The sequence below is a fragment of the Battus philenor genome, unplaced genomic scaffold (genome assembly GCF_028537555.1).
Source record: "Battus philenor isolate CCGP_79_NKW_IND1 unplaced genomic scaffold, ilBatPhil1.0.hap1 SCAF_12, whole genome shotgun sequence".
Classification (NCBI taxonomy): Eukaryota; Metazoa; Arthropoda; class Insecta; order Lepidoptera; family Papilionidae; genus Battus; species Battus philenor.
The window spans coordinates 1,334,589-1,359,489 of record NW_027181674.1 but is presented as its reverse complement, the minus strand read 5'-3'; the positions used below and the strand labels follow the sequence as shown (position 1 = coordinate 1,359,489).

Sequence of the window (24,901 nt, the reverse complement as noted above, 5' to 3'; positions counted from 1 at the left end):
TAATTTCAAGTTATGACAAGGAGGTATAACGACGAAATCTCTTTATAATCTGATGATTCAGGTTCATCTAGAGCGAACATCACCTTATTTTTATTTAATGGAATCAGGCGTTACCTTGCGGAAGTCCATCCTAAGTAAGAAAAGGACCAATATTTAGCCACTTCCGCACATGCAGTGGTAGCCGTGAAAAGTGCACCGCCCGCCAGCCCGCTGATAAATGCGTATGCGGCAAACAGTGCGAATTACACAACTGCCACCGTCAAATCACTCAACACGTGTTTCATCCCTCCATGGGGCATCATCAGGAGTTATGTTACACCGATTAGTGCCAAACACAGAACAACTCTGTGAGAGAACCACTGCATGTGCGGAAGTGGCTAAATATTGGTCCTTTTCTTACTGAACATCACCTTATTTATAGAAGGTGCTTCCAAATAAAACATAGGTAGTATGATTTAAAATTTAGGTAGGAAGAGGCATGAAGGCCTCACCAGGTACGCATGTTGTCAGTCTCGACCACTGTCACGGTGAACACGTGGATTGCTAAGAAGTAACTTCTCTTAAAAATAGATTCAATGGACGTCCGACTGTACTCGCACGCTATGCCGCTGCGAGATCATGAAAGAAAAGAAGCCCATGAAGAAGTTGCGTAAGAAGCAGAACCAGATCCTAGCCACGCTGCAGAACATGTCGAGGAAGGAGATCTCTAAGATATTGCGCTGCAAAGTGAACGCGCTATGTGTCATCGAAATACATTCGAGGGATTCTGTCGACAGGATGTATAAAATGGGTAAGATATATATATACTTACACAAAGTCTGATGAATTTATTTGACTTGGTTTAGTTTTGTACAAATAGATACAACATATAAATGGTCTAGAAGGTTTGAACCATCCAGATCCAAGAATTGTGTATTGGACATAAGATCAATGTAAAATATTCGTGAAATTCAGCGTATCGGGGAATTCAGCGGATCGGATGGATGTATATGAGGTGTGTGATGTGAATGTACAAGGTTCAAAGAATTTAGTTGACTCGATGAACCAAATGCTTAACATGTAAATGTAGCAGAAGATTAGAGCAATTCATTTGACACAATGTACGAAATATGTATGATTTAAATAGGGTAAAATGTGTGAGAGATTCTGTTGATAGAATGTATAAAATAGGTATGATAATAATGCAGTAGAAAGGTCGAGGAACCTGTTATTAGAATGTACAAAATAGGTATGATTTTAATGTAGCAGAAAGCTTGATGGATTCTGTTGATAGAATGTACAAAGTAGGTATGATTTTTATGTAGTAGCAATCTTGAGAGATTCTGTTGATAGAATGTACAAAGTAGGTATGATTTTAATGTAGTAGAAAGCTTAATGGATTCTGTTGATAGAATGTACAAAGTAGGTATGATTTTTAATGTAGTAGCAAACTTGAGAGATTCTGTTGATAGAATGTACAAAATAGGTATGATTTTAAGCAGTAGATAGCTCGAGGGATTCTGTTATTAGAATGTACAAAATAGGTATGATTTTAATGTAGAAGAAAGCTCAATAAATTCTGTTGATAGAATGTACAAAGTAGGTATGATTTTAATGTAGTAGTAAAGTTGAGAGATTCTGTTGATAGAATGTACAAAGTAGATAGGATTTTAATGCAGTAGAAAGGTTGAGGGATTCTGTTGATAGAACGCACAAAATAGGTATGATTTTAATGTAGTAGCAAACTTGAGAGATTCTGTTGATAGAATGTACAAAATAGGTATGATTTAAATGCAGAAGCTTCGTGTGATTCTGTGACTTATACTTATCACGTTATGTAGTAGATTATAATGATTCAGTGGTGTGTGATGATGTGAATGTAGAAGGTTTAAAGAGCTCAATAGCAAGAATGTGCAAAATGGGTATGATATCAACATGTACATAAGGGGTACGAGAGATTCAGTGGACAGAATTCACATGAGTATGGCGCCAATGATGAAGATACAAGCATAACAGAGTCTACAGAGATGTGAATGTTCTAGCAGTTCGTGCAACAACTCTCTCTCTTGTTTGTTCCATCGTCAACGTCCTTTATGCTGTTGGTGAATAGAGATATTCATGCATTTTCAACAATTGCTTTTTAGTAATCAGGTGTCTACGCCGCGATATAAGTTTTGATGACATCTCTGATATATATCCTTTGCAAGGATATTTTCGTAAAATTTATATGAATGTTTGGATCGTAGGATGCATGTCAGTAACGGCGTTTGAGTGGTTCTCGCAGCTGAAGTTCTACTGGGACAGGGAGCGCGAGGACTGCTACATCCGTCAGACCAACACCAGCTTCGTCTACACTTACGAGTATATTGGAAACTCGGGTCGCCTTGTCATCACTCCTCTTACAGACAGGTACTATTACTCTTCAGCTAATTGGAGAAAGGCAGGTAGATACCCTTGATAAACTGGTTTTATTAAGTAAATTGTCTTAAGACCTAAAGGTAAATCATATATCTGGTGGTCTAATACCTTTAAAAAGGATTGTTGCTTTTGATTACACAGGGTAGTGACAGGGTACTGAACAAGCAGCTCCTCAATTCCTCCACCAAAAGCTTATAGAAGGGTACGGCCTTAAGGAAAGAAGACGACGAATGGGGGAAAGGTAGACTAGAAGCCTGGAAGAATCCTTCCATGAGTTCTTACATCATTATCATCTATACGATAGAGCCGCAGCGTCTACTGCTAAACATAAACCATCTTGAAGATTTCCGGACTTTGGACTGTGACATTTCTCGGACATTTTTGAGATTAAAAAGAATGTTCTTGCCCTTATTATAAGCGTGGCTAGAATTTGCACACAATTCCTGCATAAGTGAAGATGTATTTTTTAATATAGGAAAATTTAACGCATGAATTCCTGAAATCCGATCATACCTCGTGGTCTGTACACATGCAAAGTTATTGCTATTAACTATTCTGGACGACGGGCAAAAAGAAGATACCTCCACTTTCAGCAATAAAAGAGACGTCAAAAAAGAATATTGGAAAATACACAACCACATCTTTATTACATTCTTTATTGCAAAGTCGATATAGGAGAACAAAAAGATATACAAATAGGTAGAAATCCTAGTTCATATATAACCATACTTTACCTTCTGTAATAAAGAATATAAATAGGAAAAAAAAGGATGGAAGATTGAGTAAGAGGTATTACTAAATTGTCTACTCATTAGACCTCTAGAATCTGCTGTAAAGTGACCACATGAACTAATGACTAATGATCAGTGAAGAAGATCGTTAATTGGGTATTTCTCCACTCCAGGTGCTATATAACATTAACAACCGCGCTACATCTGTACCGTGGCGGCAGTCCCCAAGGCCCGGCTGGGACCGGCAAGACCGAGACCACGAAAGACCTGGGCCGTGCGATGGCGCGTTGGGTGGTGGTTACCAATTGTTCTGATGGTCTGGACTACAAATCCATGGCCAAGTGCTTTGCTGGTGAGTCAAAATACACAAATTCCTTAAAACCTTCTTCATGAATCTTGGCGGCAGGCTCATTACATTAGATGTATTTTCAGATTTGGTGGTCGTTTAACCAGAAATTCCATCAACTGTCTGAGTAAAAGTTACCTTAGCTTAAACTATCACTGTCTCCCGGCTCTTGAAGAACTAACATTATCGTGTATCTCGAAGAATTGCTCGTCTGAATTGGCATTGGGCGTAGCATATCGTACAGGGTTTTCAAGTGGTACTGTTGGATGCGGGTAGCGTAGGACCGGTCATCATGGGGGGGGGGTCACCTTTGGGGGAGGTTGCCTTGCAGTGGGCATCCATCGCCTGAAACCTGTCTTGTATTACCTGCATCCTGTGATATCCCGCGACCTTGACTATATCGTCGGACTACCTTATGGTGGGCCTGCATACGCTGCATCCACCAGCTCGTGGTTGCAATTTCTTTTGGTCCCAACGTGACATTAAAAACAAAAAAAATACAGTATTATGCATATTATACCAGGTATAGCGCAAAGCGGCTGTTGGGGATGCTTCGACGAGTTCAACCGTATCAACATTGAGGTGCTGTCAGTGGTGGCGCAGCAGATCCTCGCCCTGCTGCAGGCACTGTCCCTCCAGCTGAAGAGATTTGTGTTCGAAGGTTGCGACATCAAGTTGGACTCTAACTGCGGCATCTTCATCACTATGAATCCTGGGTAAGGAGGAAATTTGAAGATCCTTATCAATTATTTTCTGTAATGAAAATAGAGAGGGTTTTCCTCGGAGTTTCGCTGTGAGATTGAATACGATGATCCACAGAACCAATGCAAAGCAATGATTGAAGAGGAAGATGTTTAACCAATGAGGATTGCCGGTGATGACATCACAAGAAGGTACGATATCACTCAGAGAGCAATAAATAGAGCTATGCTCGGAGTTTCGAATCGAGATCGAATATTAAATAAGGAGATACTTAAAAGCACTAAAGTCACCGACTTAGTTCGAAGAATTGCTCTTCTAAATCGGCAGTAGGTGGGGTACATTATTTGAACAATCCAGAGCTATTGCGGCCGAAAGGCTATCATGTGGTGATCACAAGCCGGTAGACGTGGCGTAGGTAGACCCCCCCACTAGGTAGACCAATGAAAAAGTTAAGGTTACGGGAAGTCGCTGGATGCGGACAACGTAAGATCGGAACTTTGGGGACAGTTCCAAGTCTTCTAAAGGGCGACTTATCAGCTTATATGATGATGATGATGAAATAAAATGTAATGTCCTGAAGCCTTTTCGCAGAAGTTTTATTTTTTAATTTCAAGCCGTTGAAGGGTTTGATAATATATCTTAACCCTTAATAGCCTAGAGTTTCAATTTTGATACCAATCTTTTAAACCGAATTTTCACATTACTATTAGTTTTTTTTTTATCAGTTGGCTGTACGAATTTTACTGTTGTATAATATTGTTTCCAATGAAATTAAAAAAAAAAATCTATTTTCTCTTCATCTTGACCCTCAAACGAACACAGTAATATTAAAAAAAAATAACGTAAATCAGGCTACTAAGGGTTAAGACACCAAATATTTATTTCGTTGTGTGTGATGTATTTATTGCGTTAAAATCAGAAAGGAGTCAATAGCCTCCCTGATAGGCGGAAAGGATACTAGGGAAGAATTCCTCTCATACTGCAAGGAAATAATTAAAAAAGTGATACAAAAAAAAATAAATATTACAGAAAATAAGAAAAAATTTAAATAGACGATAAGAAAAAATGTGATAAAATGTATCTCAAAATGTGATAAAAATGTAAACGAAAAGAAATAAAGATAAAATGTAACATGTAATGAGGGAGGAATGTAAGGTCACAGAGTAAAAGGGAAAGATAGCAGAAATGTGGCATGAAAGAATGGATTGAAAGAATATGTGAAGAACGAAAGGAGAGAATGAAAATAATAGATAATTATGTGAAAAAATAAATTGCCCGTAAAGTCCCTGTCCCACCAAAAATAGGGGTACGAGAGGCCCCCAATAGCGGGGGCCATTAAAAAAATATTTATTTCAATTTCTATGACATAAGTTTCCAATGGTGCAAGTTTGAACTCTATAGGTTTTCATTGACCTGCCATTCCTTTATCATTTATCACAGGGTTAACATTAGGTAATGTTTCAAGGTACGCTGGTCGTACAGAGCTGCCGGACAATTTGAAGTCCATGTTCCGACCCATCGCCATGTGCGTACCTGACTCTCTTATCATCGCTGAGAACACTCTCTTCTCTGACGGCTTCACGGCATACAAGATTAGCGCTAAGAAGGTACATACTACTTGACAGATACGTAATTAAAAAAAACTTGGAGATGAAGAATTTTAGCTGTAAGTTTGCTTTTCGTCATATTTAAGATTTTAAAGAGAAATATACAATTTTGCATACTATGTCACATATACGTCAAATCAGCCATAGGGTGAAAACTGATGGACGGTACTGCTGCCTCATCTGTAGATTGCCAATAAGACTGTAGCTGTCACTTGAACCATCATCTGTTTTATGGCTTCTCGGTTTTCCCCTACATGCGGTACAGGGACTTTTTCGTCTGGTTTTTAATAATCTTCATTTTTAATGCTTATTTTCTTTTTCTCCTTTATTCTTACCATATTTTTTTACTCTTTGGTAAGAGAAGGACCAATATTTAGCCACTTCCGCACATGCGGTGGTAGTCGTGTCGGTCATATAAGCGGAACATAAACTTCACTATTCACCTTGGAAATTCAATGGTACCTTTCAATAGATGCAGAAGTAGATACCAAGGTGGTAAGGTCCTGAACTTCGTATAGAGTTATGGAAGCTAATATAGGAAAAAGTTAAAGATCTGATGTCAAATAAAACTGCCTGTTTTGATATCGCTACTCATTCCTGTACGTGAATCAGCTAGTGTTCGCTGGTGTTTAATAAATTAGCGAAATGTGTGAGCAATGAGAATGAAAATCCCCTCTGTGTTTGGCACTAATCGGTGTAACATAACTCCTGAAGATGCCCCGTGGAGGGGCGAAAAACGTGTTGAGTGTTTTGACGTTGGCGGTTGTGTAATTCGCATTGTTTGCCGCATACGCATTTATCAGCGTACTGGCGGGCGGTGCACTTTGTTGCAAAACTACCACTGCATGTGCTGAAGTGGCTATATATTGGTCCTTTTCTTACTTACAAAAATCTCCACCCAGTCTGATCATAAAAAGACTAACCTACCGAACATAGTCACCCTGGAAATGTGGAAGACCAGGCTCAGAGGCGGCAGCGAGGTACGACGTGACGTGGTGGGCGTGACCAAATGTTTCAAAGGAAACAACACTCGAATAGCACGGATTCTTACTAATGATTAGTCAAAATAATTACCAATACAAGAACTTATTTACAACCTGATACAGGCCAAACCAAGAACAGGTTTTGCGAATCAAAGTAGCGGAGCTTTGAAATATTTTCCTGCCCACCAAACATTGGGCCAAGGATTTAACGTGTGGCAGTACTGCGCGCATACGTCGTTCGACAGCTACTGAGGACCAGCTTCCCGCTAACGCGCGTTTTAAGCGGACTACCTTAAAGTGTGCGAGAAGGACGCCAAACGGAGCGCTCTCATTCGCACATATAGAAATCCTTGTTCGAAACAAAATAACTATATCGTAACGTCTTTTTTAAACACAACGCTAAATTGGTGACCCAAAACAGCTGCCAACGCTAAAAACAATTACCATTAACATATCCCAGCTATTTCGGACATCCAGCTTATATTTCCAGGTGTTCACACTGTACCAGCTAGCTATGCAGCAGTTATCCAAGCAAGATCACTATGACTTTGGTCTGCGTTCTATGGTGGCTCTGCTGAGATACGCTGGCGTTAAACGTCGAGCATATCCAAATCTTCCAGAACAAGAGGTAAGTGCATAGTTTCTTCAGGACCCTGGAAGTAGAGACTTAGAAGAATATTCTGAATTACCATTCACTATTGTACCTGTTACACAGATATGTAGCATGTTAAAAAACCCTATGAAATTAAACCAATTTGAAATGGCAATAGGCAGCGGGTTCCTTGAGGTTATGCGGTAGAGACCTGGGATCAGTAAGCCTAGTAGGATGTCCAGAAGATGGACAAATGACCTTGTCGACGTCGTCGGAAGGCACTGGATACAGGCCCCTCCTAACCGATACCAACCGTCCACATGGCTGAGATTATAATGATGATGATTGTACAGCATTGTAAAGAAATTTCTAGAAGATCTAGATTGAGACAAGCATTGCCAATATCTAAAGTTGTTACATCGCATGAGTCAAAAGAATCTGATTTATGGTGAACATTCCGTCATCACCAGAGCCGATCATTCTGCAGCTATACAGGTTGATTGGTTGCAGGTGTAGTAGCCTTGACACATATGATGCCATAAAGAAATAAGACCGGTGGCCAAAAATGTGTGTAATATATTTCGATGTACTTAACATGTGAGTGTATGAGAATGTGTATGAATAAATATTGCTATTAATATAATTTTAGTAAACATTACTCGGATCCGAGTGTTCGGCACACATCACCTCTGGGTGACAAATATTCGGTATAAGTTTTTTGTTCTAGATATTTGTTTGCGAGTGAGTTCTGAAACTTGATGCAACATTTCTTTTAAATTTTAATATAAAGTAAAACAAAATTTGGAAAGTTTGGAGATAGAGCTGGTATATCACGCGTTCAAAGTATATTAACTTCTGTAGGGACGTCAATAAACGCAGGTCTGACAAAATGCTGCTTGCAAAGAATGTATCCAATACTAGTTTTCGTAAGTTGACGATATTATAAGAGTAGACACACAATGCTCAGTAAGAAAAGGACCAATATTTAGCCACTTCCGCACATGCTGTGGTAGTCGTGCAACAAAGTGCACCGCCCGCCAGCCCGCTGATAAATGCGTATGCGGCAAACAATGCGAATCACACAATACACACAATGCTCAGTCGTCACAAACGCCGGAGATTTATTTACAAAATGGGACACTCGAATCCGAATGGTAGGCACTGCTACCATGGACCCTCCTCACTCGAATACGAGTGATGAGCACTGAATGTGTTAAATGTATGTATAGTGTTAAAAAGCGTATGGTATAAATCAGTGATTCCCAAAGTGGCCTATGTCGACTCCTAGGGGTCTACGTCAGCGAAAAAAATTTGGGGGTCCATGAAATGAAAATGGGGGGTCCACGATAGTGGATCTTAACACATACACTGATAGTACCTATTTACTTAAATTTTATTTTGTGTAGTTTTAATTTAAATTCAATCAATAAATGTATAAATTAACATGTGTTTTTACTATATATATTAGTTTACTATACTATATTAGTTACTATGTTAGTATACTATATTAGTTTTAAACACTAAACTTCACTACAGTAAGAAATTTACAGGAAATCAATATCACGTAAGTAGGGGGTCTACCTAACACGGAAGAACATGGCAAGGGGTCTACGACACAAAAAAGTTTGGGGAACTCTGGTATAAATAACGCAATGATAATATAGTTTCAAATGGCGTTTTGAAAATAATGAGTTCTATATATTTAAATTTATAGTTGTTTATTATCTGTCTCTGCAGATTTTGAACTGCCAGATGTTACTGGCCTGTATTCCAATAGAAAAAAAATTTACGGAGCAATTCAGAGTGATCACTTTATACAAGATCATTGCAAGTATATCTATATATTCACTCCATTAAAGCTTTTGTATATATAACTAATCAACCTGTAGAAACAGTGAACATTGTCAATCAGCATGCAGAAGTAATTTTCGTAAGTAAGAAAAGGACCAATATTTAGCCACTTCCGCCCGCCAGCCCGCTGATAAATGCATATGCGGCAAACAATGAGAATCACACAACCGCCACCGACAAATGTGGCTGGCGAGCGGTGCACTTTATTGCACGACTACCACTGCATGTGCGGAAGTGGCTAAATATTGGTCCTTTTCTTACTTAAGATGGACTTCCGCGAGGTAACGCCTGATTCCATTAAATAAGTAATTTTCGTATTTACAGATAGTTATCCTAGCCATGCGTGATATGAATGTAGCCCGTCTAACTGCAAAGGATGTGCCGCTCTTCTCTGGCATCATGCAGGATATCTTCCCGGAGGTGGAGGTTCCAACTCTTGACTATACTATGCTGGAGACTGCCATTTCCGCGGAGATGAAGATTGTGGGATTGCAGCCGGTTAAAGCGGCACTCTTGAAGGTCATACAGACATTTGAAACTAAGGTAAGGATGTTTTTTACAATTTTTCAAGCTATTGTTTTTAAATGTGGATTCGAAAAAATATATTTCGGAATAAATGAATTCCAGAATTCGAGACACTCTAGCATCTTGTTGGGAGATACGAACACTGCGAAGACGGTGTCTTGGAAAATGTTGGCTGCCACTTTGTGCCGTCTTCATCGCGAGAATGTGCCAGGGTTCGAGCTGGTACACTTTTACCCTATAAACCCAAAGGCCCTGACCCTGGGCGAGTTGTATGGTGATTACAATCTGGCTACTGGCGAGTGGCGTGATGGTGTGCTGTCTTCGATCATGAGAACCGTCTGTCAAGGTGAGGACTTGATATATTAGCTCTTGGGAATCCTATATGGGTTTCTTCTGGACAGTTAATGATTGGAAAATATTGCAATATTCATAACGGAAGATACTAACTATTGACACTGTGCAAACACTCGATTAATCGGTTTTCGAAGTAAAATAACGTCATGTGCCAAATCATGTGCCGAGTTTTATAATTCTGTTGTAGATTTTTAAACTGTACAAAGATGTATTACTGTAGAGTGAAAATTTCATAGAACACCTTGAGACTTTGCAAGCAGAACGTATACCTTATCATAAGAAAAAACTCAAGTCAGTGATAACTAACATGCATTATGATCATCAGACGAGTCTCCGGATCAAAAGTGGATAATCTTCGATGGACCAGTAGACGCGATTTGGATCGAGAACCTGAACTCCGTGATGGACGACAATAAGCTCTTGACCCTCGTGAATAGTGAGAGGATATCTATGCCACCCCAGGTATCAGTCACATTTTAGTGTCCAGATGGATGTTTCTGGACTAGCATTAATAGTTCTAGAATAATTGATACGTTTTAGGTATAAATAGGAGAGATGGGTTTTTAATTTCCAGTAACCTTTGCTATTTTAGTTGTTTTTATGATTCGTTGACGAACAAAGGTAATACAGCCTGGAAGATACGTGAGTTAGAGTGAGAGAGAGTAGAACCGCAAAGAGCAGATGAATTAAGCTTCACGAGGAGAGACTACGGCAGGCGCACTGGAGGACATTAGTCCAAAAAGAAGACATGGGATCTTTAAGGTTGTTGAAAGACACTGGACACAGGCAGCTACTTAATGAAAATATGGAAAGCCCGTCTCCAGCAGTGGGTTTCCTATGACTGAAATGATGGTGATGGTATTGATGATGATAGATGGAAATAGGGAAAACTGTTTTATGATAACATTCTTTGCCATGAAACTAGAATAGATGGAACAAAATAAAGAGGGGGCAACGAATGAAGGTAATGGGAGAATATCTGAAATATATTTAACAGGCTGGTCTTAACTGAACTAAGTTTAATTAGGTTTTAAATATCTAATAGATTCAGGCGTTACTTTGCGGAAGTCCATCCTAAGTAAGAAAAGGACAAATATATAGCTACTTCCGCTATGTAGCAGTAGTCGTGCAATAAAGTGCACCGCCCGCCAGGCTTCTGATAAATGCGCGTGCGGCAAACAATGCGAAACACAATTGCCACCGTTAAATCACTCAACAATTGTTTCACCCCTTCACGGGGTATTCTCAGGAGTAATGTTATACCGATTAATGCCAAAGGATTCGGTGCATTGTTTGGCGTATGTGCATTTATCAGCGGACAGGCGGGCGGTGCACTTTATTGCACGACTACTGCAACATAGCGGAAATAGCTATATATTATTCCTTATCTTACTTAATTAGGTTTTGACAGAAATGAAAGCCTCTTCTAAAGATCATCGTTGGGTGATCGATCGCCGCCCGTGTCCAACGATTTCTCGCAACCATAACAATGTCATCGGTCTACCAATTCGCGCCTCCTCTACTTGTGGACGTTTCGGCCCCAACGGCCATCAGTTGCACGAGCAATGTTCCTCATCCACTGCAACTTCAGACAAGCAATTCTTCGAGGTTCAGTGACCTTGGTTCTTATGGCGGATCTACTCATTTCTGATGTCCTATTAGACGAGTAATTTCTGTAGTCACGAAGCTTTCAAAACACTCGTACCAGGTGCCAGGTCTGGTACTGGTTGACTAGGAAGCAATATCATGTCACACGAACTCGAGATGCGATCCCAAGATTCATCCATTTAGCGAATACGGCAACGGCCGCACAACCTGAGGATGCCAACATGGCACAAAACGTAATATTAAAAACTGAACATGTTTAAGACGTCGTTACATTCATACGTTACGTGCAAGAAATTTTGAAATGTTTAACGTGAACGTAAAACAAAGGCTCGGACGCTAATGTCCTGTGGAACGTAGATCCTATATTATAATAAAAAAACTTGACTAGGTTACATGGAAGAATGATATGTATATCGATTGATACATACACCTAGCACTTGTGATTTTAAATTTCTATCAAGTTGTAAAACTTTGTATTGATTTGGAGATGTTCCCCAGGTGTCGCTCCTGATAGAGACTCTGGACTTGTCCGTTGCGTCACCGGCAACTGTCTCCCGTAACGGCATGGTCTACAATGACTATCGCGACTGGGGCTGGGGTCCATACGTGAACTCCTGGCTGGACACCGTCGACGATGTCAATTATCGTGAAATTGTAAGTGAAAGGTTTTTGCAAGGTCCTTTTGAAATTTATTTATTTTCGGTTGATTTTGATGCTGTTAGCTTGGAGGCTTTTACAGCTTCATCGGAGCTGAGGTCACGGAGCGGAAGGGTCTGTGAGTTTAAAAATAAAACAGAAGCTGGACAGACGTGTTCCAGCTGCACCAAGTCGTTCGCACGTGGTAATCTGCTCCGAGTAGAGCTGTGTATTGTTGATGTGTGTATGTCTCTTGGGACGGCGGCGTGGACCATAGGCGAGCCAAGGGGAGATCAGGATTCGATGGTTTGCTCACGCTGTTTGCGGTTAGGGAACGTGCGGCAGCCTCTAACAACGAGTTTTGTCCTTTTGAAAGTCATCAAAACATTCCCCCATCACCTTTCTTCCATCGGACGATAAGGTAATACTTTTATAGTTCGAACAGGAGTGGAAAAATCTACCAGCTCCTTTGTTCCCAGCCAATCCAATAGCCAAGGTGTCTTCTAGTCAAGCATGTAGCATTGTAGACCTCGTCATCGCTTATCATCAGTCGAGACACTCACACAGATCACTCTGTCAGGCGAGACAGAGGTCAAAAACTTTGCCTATAAAGGATAAATAAAAAAAAACAATGTATACTATCAAGTTGTAAATACAAGAGCTCTTTGCTCTTTTTAAATGACATTTCGATCAACAAAATTCTCTTGAACACTTTAAAAAGATTTATTTAATAATACACTTTTAATTTTATATTAAAAACTAAGGAACGATAGTTTTAGATATCTTGTGGAACCTTATTATAAATACGTACATTCAGACTTATGTGTTTGTTGACCCATTTCTTGTATATTAATAATGTCCACTTTAGTGAGACAGATAGCGTCCAAAGAGAATTTTCCATATAGCGCATATCTCATTTGCTCAAACAACTAGAAAGATGTGAAGAGAAAGTTGAACTCGATGATGAGCGTGGACACCATGGTGGGGGGGATTATAGGGCGGATGAGGAGGGCTATTTGAGACGCGTAGAGACAGGGGCCAGGAGCATAGGCATCTCAAAACTTAAAAATCAGGGTTCAATTCATCAGCGCTGGTGGGTCCTGTGTTAGTGACTCAGAGTGATTCAATTATTTAAAAACCTAAGATTTAAGTCTAAGAGACACTGGCATACAGAAACGCGAGCAAATAATTTTCGGAAAAAAATATTGTAAAAACAAAGGCACGAGTGTCTGTTGTATATAGAAGACCAAAAAGTGAAATTTCCAGGATGATCTGTCTTCGTGCTGCACCATGATATCCTGATGCCTTATTTCTACCAGGATACGAACGGCAAAATTTACATTTTTACGGGTTTTAATTCATGTCTTGCGCAGATATATGGTCAGGACTTACGTAACGTGTGGCCTGTTCAATTCCACTTGCATTTATGTACATTGTGTTGTACTTATGTCGGTTTATAGATGCGACGCCATTTTCAAAATATCCTGGGACCAGTGCTGGCGCTGAAGAGGATTCTGGGAGAAGGTCTGCGTGGTCACGAGCTGAGCGGCGTGCGTGCACTGTGCCGTCTGCTGCCGCGCACGCCACCGCCACCACACTCAGGAGAGGAGGATGATGATACCTTCGCCAAGATGCGCTTCCTCTTTGCGTGAGTTATTATCATACCACTACAATCCATAGGTCCGGTTCGACTTCGAGTGCCGGTCTGGTGTGAAAATCAGGGAGGAATCAATAGCCTCTCCGATAAGAGAAGGAAAAACAAAAAAAGAGTTCATTCTACTCTGTAGAAAAATCACAGAAAAAGCCATAGATAAAAATAAAAAACTATAAAATTGTAAACAAATAAGATTAACAAAGATAACGCAACATAAATTGATAAAATTAAAAAAATGTGATATAGAATAAAAATAGAATATAATAAAATGTAAAAAGTAATAAGGAATGAATGAAAGGCGATACAGAGCGAAAGGGAAAGACAGTAGAATTGTGGAAAGAATGAAAGAATAAAAGATAATATGACGAATGAGAGAAGAGAAAGAAAATAAAAATGTCTGATAAAATTAAATAAATTTTAACAAGTCCCTGTCCAAAATCAGATGGGGGTACGAGAGGCTCCCAATAGCGGGGGCCATTAAAAAATACCCATAGGTCTCCACCAAAGACCGCTACATTGACCGGTCTTGCCCTGCCCGAATCCAGTGATTTCCTTGACCTGGACTTAGTCATGAGAACCATAGAAGAATACAGGAAGGGATCCTGGTGTCTCGTGATAAGTCAGTCAGATGGAATGATCTGAATTAGATATAGGAAGGCATTAGTCACATCATTATTAAGTTGGTGTTTAATAGGAACAGAGTCCACCACCATGCCGTGATAGTTTCATTTCAGCACAGAAAAAAAGGAGAAGAATACTGGAGATGATCTAGCAAGCGAGCTGGACTCCGATAGATTCAATAACAAATATAAAGTGAATAAATGAATCGTCAGCAACATTTCAGTTGAAAGACGCCCATCGCTGGGCATAGGTCTTGCCTCTAGACTTTAAATAGGACCGCCATGATCTTCCATCGTCTGCTTCACTTGCTGGTTCATGGTTTACATTTCAGAACCTTAAGGCTTTAACTTCAGGCTGTTCCACATGTTATATAACCTGCTCACTGCTAATTCAACTTGCCAAATCAGTTGGCTATGTACGTTATTTTCGTTTGTCTACGGATTCCTCTTGCCGTTTGGTGCCAAAAATTGTGACTCCTACCACAGGTTAATCTGGTCAGTATGCTCTACCCTGGAGGAGGATGCAAGGAGGCGTCTGGACAACTGGATCAGAGAGCATGAAGGCGTGTTCCCTCTCAAGGACACTGTGTACGACTATTACCTAGATGAGAGGTTGAGGCAGTTCCGGCCCTGGGAGGACCGCCTGCCGGACAACTGGCGATACAATCCCAAGTATTTTTTTAAATTCTATTAAAGCCTTAAAAAGTTAACGAATCCTTCACTGGTCTGAGTGTATGTATATATAATAAAGTTCGACAAGATATCTAAGCCCTTTCATATCTTAGTTTTAAAACTAAAATTAAAAATGTTTTATTAAGTCTTATTACAGCATTAAAATGTTTTTAGATGATCGAAATAGTTGAAATTTAGTTTGTTGATACATTTACAGTGTTGACATTATAATTTATAAATCCATAATTGTTACAATTATTTATAATATTCCTTTTCTTTTTTATGCAACCTATAGAAGATCAATTGTATTGACAATGTAGCTACACAGTGTATACGGTATGCAATAAAACCTTTTTGATAAATTTAAATGGAAAAAAATAATAAAAAAAACATACGTCAAAATGACGTAGCAATTTTTTTTCTTTTTGTATATGTAGACCTTGAAGGTTGTGTGAATTATTTTGAAATGTGTTGCTAGATGGCTGGGAAGGCTCTATCTTATTCGATCTCAAAATCGAATTCGAAGTTTTATATTATCTGTATGTCTTATTAGTATCTTTGGAATAAAAGCAACCTCGTGGGTGATCTCTGATGAGATGGACAGCCACCAAAACTGTCACTGATAAGTAAGTGAATAAATGCTCACACTCCGCCATAAACCGAGCTACATGGTGACCTTCGATGGTGATTTCGACTACTGCAACAAGAGTACGATAGATATAATCGAAATTAAGAATATAAGTATTGAGCTCAGGATATATAGATAGGAATTAGTACTGAATATAGAAATAACTCGCCATATAAATATAGATTAATAAACACATGTAAATAACTTAAGAGAATGATTAGTGTAATATATTATAAATAAGAATTAATTCCATGGATATATTAGACGGTAAGTGAATGTAACTAAGAAACTTAAATGTAACAGAGCTGATGGAGGGGGCGTTTTAGTCAGTAAGAGTCTGACACAGCCTGGGCCCTCCATTCCCAGGTTCCTGTGCAGGATTTTCCCCCACCGTCTAGAAATTGTAAATAGAAATAGAGGCACTAACTATGTTAGAGAAACCTTGTTAAGAACCTCTTGAGAAGAGAGAGTCTGAAATTTTTCAGCCTATTTCAGCTTGAGTCTCGAGAGAACTGATAGTGTGAAGAGTTCAGGCACTCTTCCAAATAAAATCGGTAAAAAAACTTTTAAGTTAAACGGTTTTATTTGATACCCATATTGTGGTGGTTGTGGAAAAATATGTACCTAGTCCGCCATATTGGAACGGCGTCCATTTTGAATTTTAAATTTTGACATAATCATCGTGTTTTACTAATGTAGCCCTTTCATTTGATACCCATATTGAGGGGGTTAAGGAAAAATATGTAATCCGCCATTTTGTATCGGCGGCCATCTTAGATTTATAATGTTATTGATTTTATTATATTGTATTGTAATCTAAATTAAATGTGTGTACCAAATTTTAGATCAATCTGACAACGGAAGGGTGCTTAAATTTCAATTTCTAATTTTGACCCAAACAAATTCCGTACGGGTTGAACTAAATAAAACCGTTTAAAAACACCAATTTTTTAATTTTCGTTCCTTGATTAATTTGAGTCCAGGAAATCACTACCTTCAGCGATGAGGATAACGATGCAATGACTAGGATCTCATGGTTCCTTGATTTTTTTCAGCCTTGGTTTTCACACGATCCTGGTGCCGACGGTAGAGTTTATTCGCGTGCAGATCATTATGTTGGACCTTTTAAAGGGGGGACATGGAGTGCTGGTCGCTGGTTCTACTGGAACTGGCAAGACATTCCTCATCCAGGGCACCCTTGCGCAGCTGGATCCTGAGAAGTGAGTCATCTTTTTATGTACACCAATACCTCGCTTTGCGTTATTTCGTTTTGCGTTTTTTTCGAAGTTGCGTCGCTGCTTAATTAGTACTAATTTTCACTGTGCGTCGTTAAATTTTCGAGGTTGCGTTGTTTTGGGTTCGATTCTTTAATTTTTTTTAAATTTTCTTTTTTTTTCTAAAAGATGGCAGCACTTTTGTTTCTAATAGCGCCATGCCATCAAAACTCGGGGATTCCCGTTCTAACTAAAAATCAACGCAATTTGAATACAGTTTTATTTTAACTTTGTTTTGCTAATTTTAAGAGTTCAGTTTCAATCACGTAGTGTGTTGTGCTTTTTTTAAAAAGAGAATAATAAATTTATAAATTTTTACGTGTTGTTTCTGGTAGCAAAAAAGGTAAATATTATTCCAATTTATTTATTGGAAGAGATATATTATTTTTGTTTCTTAAATGTTTAATTTGTTCAATGTTGTTTCTTTTTAAAAAAGTTGTATTTTCGTGACCCTGGAACATATCTTGGATCTTTACATGATTTGCTATAGAAAATCTTAATTCACTTTGCGGCGATTCAATTTGCGTCGTGTTTTTTTGGAACGTAACCACGACGCAAAGTGTGGTATTGGTGTACTCTACCGATCAACTCAGGGTTATACAAAGGTTTATTAGTTATATTAACATATAGTACATATACATGGTAAATACTACACTTATCATTTAATACTTATAAACACATAATTACACATATATAAATATGAAAAAAAGGAATTCATTAAAAAGCATCCTGTACATGAAAATATGTATGCCATCACAATTTACATAGGTGAGACAATGGAATAAGCTTCATGTTTATTGATATTATCGTCATTATTTTAGCTACAGGATGTCCATTCTTAGACAAAGCCTTTCCCATAGAGCACCAATAAGACCGTCGGAGGAAACTTGCACGATTATATCTTGTGGGTGGACATCCAGCCCTTGCCTGTCGTGGTTTCCATTCCAGATCTTCAAGTCCTTTGAGGTTCCAACAGCCTCACATCAACTTGCCAAACCATTTTAGTTTTTACCATGGTAATAAATGGTTTTTACTATTTTCAGGTATAGCAATCAGGTTATAAATATGTCGGCGCAGACCACGGCTGCCAATGTACAGGATATGATTGAAGCGAGACTGGAGAAGAGAACCAAGGGGAACTATGTACCTGCTGGAGGTACGTGATTACTTCTATTATGAAATTATATCAAACGTCATACGATACGATTTTCTATAGATCCAGTATACTCGGTCAAGTATTTAGTTAGTAATCATAGAAACTTACTGTGTTAGTTTTGGGTGCTTCTAAGATCAGGATATTTTTGGATCTCTCATTTGTTTTTAGCTGAAAGATACCTTTACAAATGTGGTTTAATTTCCTCTAGACCAGTGATTCCCAAAGTGGTCTATATCGACCCCTAGGGATCTATGACAACCTGCAAAGTCCATGAAATGAAAATGGGGGTCCACAGACTGGACATCATTAGCCGAGGAGATTTAAGATTAACCCTTACAAAATTGACGCCAAATGTTGATAATTTATTATTAAAGCATCAGTTTCACCCTTCTCACTAAAAATATTGATTTATTGCTTATGTAATTTTATTTAAAGGTTATTTTATGTTTATTTAATGTTTCGCATATTTTACAAAATTTTATTTTGAGTAGTTTTAATTTAAATCTAATTAATTAATGTTTAAATTAACATGTGTTTTTATATTAAGTTTTTAACATTAAACTTCACTACAGTTACAAATTTACAGGAAATCAATATCAGGTAAGTAGGGGGTCTACCCAACCCGGAAAAACATGGCAAGGGGTCTACGACACAAAAAAAGTTTGGGGAAGTCTGCTCTAGACTATCTAAAGATAGTAACTCTTGCATGCAACCGTGTACTGTTTTACAATATTTGACTGTATGTCACTATATATTATGAAAAGACGTTAAAAGGTTTTGAGTGATTATAAATCTTGCATATATATACATATATATATGTGTAAATATTTACATACATATATATATATCGATTCCAAAAAAAATTTAGCGGTTTTGGCACCAAATGAGATTTGACGCGTTTGATACATATATATATTTATATATATATTTATGTGTGTGTGTGTGTGTATATATATATATGTGGAATGGAACGTAAGAGCATGCGTGAAATGTCAGATGGTACAAGCGAGAGGGTGTAAGAGGAAGGGAGACGGACGACGGTTGAACGACGAAGGAGCGTGCGCAGTTTTAGGTTAGGAGTTCTTTTTAAAATAAATATTTGTGCCCCACGAAGGACTTTAAAATTCAATCCCTGCATCCCGATTACCACATATATATAATGTATATTCGAATAAAAGCATCAAAAATATATGCCTGATTTTGCTCCGTGAGACTTCAGGCTATTTAGCAAATCTAAATGACCAAAGCTGGGATGCAGTTTGAACACGAGTGTAAACACTCAGTAAAAACCGAACCGAAGAAGATCTTGAAGGTTGTACCGGAAAAAGACTTTTCCGACTGTTTCGAGGACTGGAAAAAGTGCAAGCAAGAGAGCCTTTTTTCGGACGGGTGTTACTTGTAAAGTATATGAGCATTTGGTTTTGGAAGAATAAATAAATAATTTACATTTTATAAACAAATTCACCTTACTCTTTTATACTTTGATACTTCAGTATTATGAATAGACAGCTATAGAAGTAAGTAGAAATCATTCTTCCAGACGAAATGCTTGAATAGACAATAAATACATTTCAAAAACTTTTAAGTTAAACGGTTTTTTGATACCCATATTGTGGTGGTTGTGGAAAAATATGTACCTAGTCCGCCATATTGGAACGGCGTCCATCTTGAATTTTAAATTTTGACATAATCACCGTGTTTTACTAGTGTAGCCCTTTCATTTGATACCCGTATTGAGAGGATTAAGGAAAAATATGTAATCCGCCATTTTGTATCGGCGGCCATCTTAGATTTATAATGTTATTGATTTTATTATATTGTATTGTCATCTAAATTAAATATGTGTACCAAATTTCAGATCAATCTGACAACAAGAAGGTGCTTAAATTTCAATTTCTAATTTTGACACAAATAAATTCCGTACGGGTCGAACTAAATAAAACCGTTTAAAAAGCTACATAACTGTTCATATACCTGCGGGAATATTAAATAGAGGGTTCCCATTCATATGAGTGTCCCGTTGTAGTAACGCTTTTGATTCTCTGTCCCTTTTGCACTGTTATTATGAAGCCAAAAACAAAATATTCTTTATTTAAATTGGCTGATACAAGCACTTTAGAATCAACATAATATGTCGGCATTGTTGTCCCTATATGAAGCTATCACCTGCTCGGAAGGCAGTTCTACTACAGCAGGCGAGAAACTCAACAGTTGCTCTTTACAAATATAGTTTTATAAAGAGTGAGACAATAGCTTCCTGAGTGAGCATCAACATTTAATTCAACACATTAACATCAGTATAGTATTATTTGATAGAATAATCTTATATCTCTAGCTTGTAGTGTGATGTTGGTTGAATCGCTGAACAGCAGTTGGCACATGTATCTTCAACTGTAGCAGCCAGAATAATATTCGTAAAATAAATATATTTATATGTGTTATATTTATGGTGTCAGGTAAGAAGATGATCGCATTTATGGACGACATAAACATGCCGGTCAAGGATGAGTATGGCTCGCAGCCGCCCCTGGAGCTGGTGCGTCTCTGGTTGGACTACGGTTACTGGTATGACAGACAGAAGCAGTGGAGAAAGAATGTCAAGGTACCAACTACTTTTCAAACTCTATCTCCCTCTTTCGAGTCTTTGTACTTGAAAGAGATTTGTAACAAACATTTGAAACACCACATGATGGACTACCTCGACTAATGTTGCAAGTAGAATTTCGTAAAATCTGATCTTAGCTGAAATGGGCGTGGCATTAGAAATATTCTTTCTAAATTTAAAATTTATATGTCTTATGGTTCCAGGGATATAGTGCTGAGTCAGTACATATAAAATTGACTTTGCTAAAAGGACTGGAGACAGCTAGTATATTCATATATATTTATATAAGGAGTATACATCTCAGTTATTGACTTAATTTAGACTAAAATAATCCAATGAATCTGATATCAGGGCATGGTACTTTGTGGAGCAGCTGGTCCACCTGGCGGAGCCCGTAGCCATCTGCCCCAGCGTCTGCTGTCCTGCTTCCACGCGTTCTTCCTACCCCCACCCACCCACCAGCAGCTTGTCAAGATATTTGGCACCATGCTCTCCCAGCATCTCATGGAATTTGACGAGGAGACGAAGACTGTGGGTTAGTTTACATTTGCCAATATTATGGATCTAGTAATTTAGGCCTTTTGGTGCTGTAGTTCACGTGATGGCTGTTGAGACCATTACGTTCTGGAGTGGAAGTCAATGACCTATGTCCAGCTGTGGAGATCTTACTGATCAAATGATGATGACGACTAAGGTATTAAACTAATCATACAGTTTGGTGGGCTATTAGAATAAATGTAAGGTGGTGCAAAAGTAATGTCATAATGTGAACTTGACTTAATTTTTACTTAATGTAAATGTACTGTATAGAAATACTCTATCGCTTGTTGACAATTAATTTTATATATATCTACATCATAAATGTCAATGCACAATGACATTTGGCGCCATTTGTGAAAATTAGGGCATATTCACAATATGATACGACTTTTGCGCCACCTTATATATATATATATATATATATCCACCGTTCATTGAAAACTAAATATATGTACGTCTATATCATAAATACCAAATCGCAGTGACATTTGACGCCATTTTTAAAAATGAGGGCACGTTTACATTATGACATCACTTTTGCACCTATAAATATATAAGTTAAACTTTTGAAAATGTCTAGAAAGTCCGACCACGGCGTCAAAAGTCGGAGTTAGTCGCTTGATGTGGAAACGGTCGGTCATTGTGACTATATTCGGAGGAGCACTTACAGTTAGCGTAGTATCAGTCTTTCTGACACTACTGGAAAAGTATTAAAAAAGCCTTTCGAATTTGACCCGTGTTTTCCGCCTGGTTTTTTTTTCAAGTAACGGCATTTGTTACAGGAAAAGTGGTGCTACTAGCAACGATGGACCTATTCAACAACATTGTTGCAAAGTTGCTGCCAACGCCCAGCAAGATGCATTACCTTTTCAACTTGAGAGACATATCCAAGATATTTCAAGTATGTCTATTGTAATAGATTGCCACACATGATAAGTCGCTATCTTTTCTACGCTGTCGGTTTCATAAGTAACTTGACCAGTATTTAATGGAATCAGGCGTTACCTTGCGGAAGTCCATCCTAATGCGTCCTCCAATCCATGATAAATGCGTATGCGGCAAACAATGCGAATTACACAACTGCCACAGTTAATTCATTCAACACGTGTTTCACCCCTCCAAGGGGCATCTTCAGGAGTTATGTTACACCGATTAGTGCCAAACACAGAGTCTGTGTGTGTGTGTAATTCGCATTGTTTGCCGCATTTCGCTTTTCTTACTTAACTTGACCGATATTTATACATTCCATTCTTAGAAATACTAGATGACATGACTAGATCTTTTTTACATTTTTTTATGACCCTATTTTTGGGGTCTAATATTTTCTTTTTAAAAAGAAAATATTAAATATCCTATTACAGTATAAAGGATATTTAAATAATAATAAAGCATAGAATTTAATTACTCTTACTATGCAAGAAAAGGACCAATATTTAGCCGATTCCACACATGCAGTGATAGTCGTGCAACAAAGTACACCGCCCGCCAGGCCGCTCAGAAATGCATATGCGTATATTGGTAATTTTCTTACTGTTAAGCGACAGTTTTAGAATCTTCGCTGTGAATGCGCAACGAGTCCTGATCATCCTAATAGTGAGAGGGGGGAGGGGCGCTGTTATTGAGTCTTCTATTTTTTATTCTCCTATCTTCCTATACAGGCACTTATGTTTAAAAAGAGATTCCAAACAGGATTTGTGACAAAAAAAGACATTATGAAAGAGTTTCTAGTTATTATTATCATCTCCTTGTCAGCTGATAGGCAATCACGACAAGGTATATGTCTCCCCCAAAATATGGTACGACCGGTCTTAAAACTGTCTGGTTCATCTTGCCTTCTATGACACTTGTCTTGTCACCAGCTCGTGATCGCTATTCTACAACTTACTGCCACTCCGGATGAGCAGTTCTTCGATCTCCTCGTTTCTTATTCGATCTTGCAGCGAAAGCCCTCTTATTAAAAGAGCAGATATATTTTATTATTATCATATTGAACTGAGTTAGAACATTTGGCATGAATTCAATGGTCTCAACGAAGCACAGAGAGAACAATACTTTAGTTATCTCTACGGGGCTGAATGCTAATTGAAGAGATTTGTCGATTAACGTTAGTAACCAAGAGTCTAGCGGATTGGCAAGCTGAAATGGCAATAGGCACGTTATATAACACGCAGAAAAGATAGGTCTTTAAGTTCTAAGGCTCTGGATTGGATCCAATGTGGACAAACGACTAATAAGACCGCTGGATTCAAACAGCTTTCTGCCTGTGCAATTGGAAATCTTTGGAAGACTTCTGTGTCCATTAGTACTGTGGCTGAAACGTCCTGTGGCAATAGTAATAATGGACTTGTTCTTACAGGGTTTATTGAGAAGCAACAAGGATTATCAGAATACGAAGCCTCGATTCCTAAGGCTGTGGATACATGAATGTTTCAGGGTGTTCGGTGATCGACTCACAGAGGAGAAGTATGTGTTATTTAATTTACTTGTCATTGCAGCTTTTTGTGAACGTTGCCTTTTGCGGAGCGTATGTCCATGTTAGATATGGAGGCTCTTGAGGAGTGGTAGCTCAGCGGTAGAGGACTGAGAATTGCGATCAGAGTCGCGGGTTATTTCCCGGGATACAATCTTACATAATTCATACTCTGCATTAATTATATAGGATTTCCACTGCTCACGAATTTCCTGAGGATCTGTAGTAGCGTCTTCTGCATTCAATAATCACTGTGATCTCCAACCCATCTGCCAAGCGTGGCGATGATGATATATATATCCTCATAGATTTCTTTAGGAGAGGCATATGTTTTTCAGTGGACGTGTCTATGGATTGGAAAGAGATGTAGGCTTTTAGGCTAAATTTACAGTTATTAGCTCCTTCCTACGACTAGGAACAATTAATAATTACGATTAATAATTACTGTCTCAAATATTATATTTACAACCTTCTTTGAGGATCCTCAGATGAGCAAACCTCTACTCTCTGAACTGCCTCTGGTCGCCGTTTTGGCGAATTTCTTAAAGTGTACAAATATGTAAGATACTTTAAACACATCCTACATACTTGAAGCAATTGAAATTATTTTAAAATTTTATCTTCGTTAATATATTTGAAATGGATAAGTATTAGGCATAAAAATGACATATCAATTTGGATAATTTTTGCACCCGTCTCAGAGAAAATAGAAGAAAAAAGAGACTCGATTAAATTAATGATCAAATGTCAAGAAAATGCTCTTTAAAATTTGTTAGCAGTTTCACACATGTACTTGAAACGTTCCTCAAATTTATCGATTGTCATGCCCACTTTTACATCAACTGCTTGACCTTAAAGAATGGAAAAGAAGGTTCGTCATCCTCAATAGGATGTCCACTCAGATGTTAGGCGATCTTGTTTAGGTCGAAAGATGATGAAAGTGATGTGGG

The 24,901-nt window shown here is 38.3% G+C and overlaps 1 protein-coding gene across 1 annotated transcript in view; it reads left to right on the top strand.

The window, feature by feature from the left end:
* The window catches only part of kl-2 (dynein heavy chain 2, axonemal kl-2), a 97,013-nt gene that overhangs the window by 35,814 nt on the left and 36,298 nt on the right, over positions 1 to 24,901 (top strand). Inside the window, exons 29-46 of the mRNA XM_068776249.1 lie at positions 571 to 790; positions 2,226 to 2,388; positions 3,302 to 3,480; positions 3,998 to 4,190; positions 5,642 to 5,783; positions 7,257 to 7,394; positions 9,534 to 9,752; positions 9,837 to 10,080; positions 10,414 to 10,550; positions 12,195 to 12,350; positions 13,793 to 13,980; positions 15,093 to 15,278; positions 16,962 to 17,126; positions 18,224 to 18,336; positions 20,793 to 20,938; positions 21,293 to 21,476; positions 22,264 to 22,382; positions 23,838 to 23,944. Coding sequence (XP_068632350.1) covers positions 571 to 790; positions 2,226 to 2,388; positions 3,302 to 3,480; positions 3,998 to 4,190; positions 5,642 to 5,783; positions 7,257 to 7,394; positions 9,534 to 9,752; positions 9,837 to 10,080; positions 10,414 to 10,550; positions 12,195 to 12,350; positions 13,793 to 13,980; positions 15,093 to 15,278; positions 16,962 to 17,126; positions 18,224 to 18,336; positions 20,793 to 20,938; positions 21,293 to 21,476; positions 22,264 to 22,382; positions 23,838 to 23,944 — 2,999 coding nt within the window. The remainder of the gene's footprint in view (positions 1 to 570; positions 791 to 2,225; positions 2,389 to 3,301; positions 3,481 to 3,997; positions 4,191 to 5,641; positions 5,784 to 7,256; positions 7,395 to 9,533; positions 9,753 to 9,836; positions 10,081 to 10,413; positions 10,551 to 12,194; positions 12,351 to 13,792; positions 13,981 to 15,092; positions 15,279 to 16,961; positions 17,127 to 18,223; positions 18,337 to 20,792; positions 20,939 to 21,292; positions 21,477 to 22,263; positions 22,383 to 23,837; positions 23,945 to 24,901) is intronic.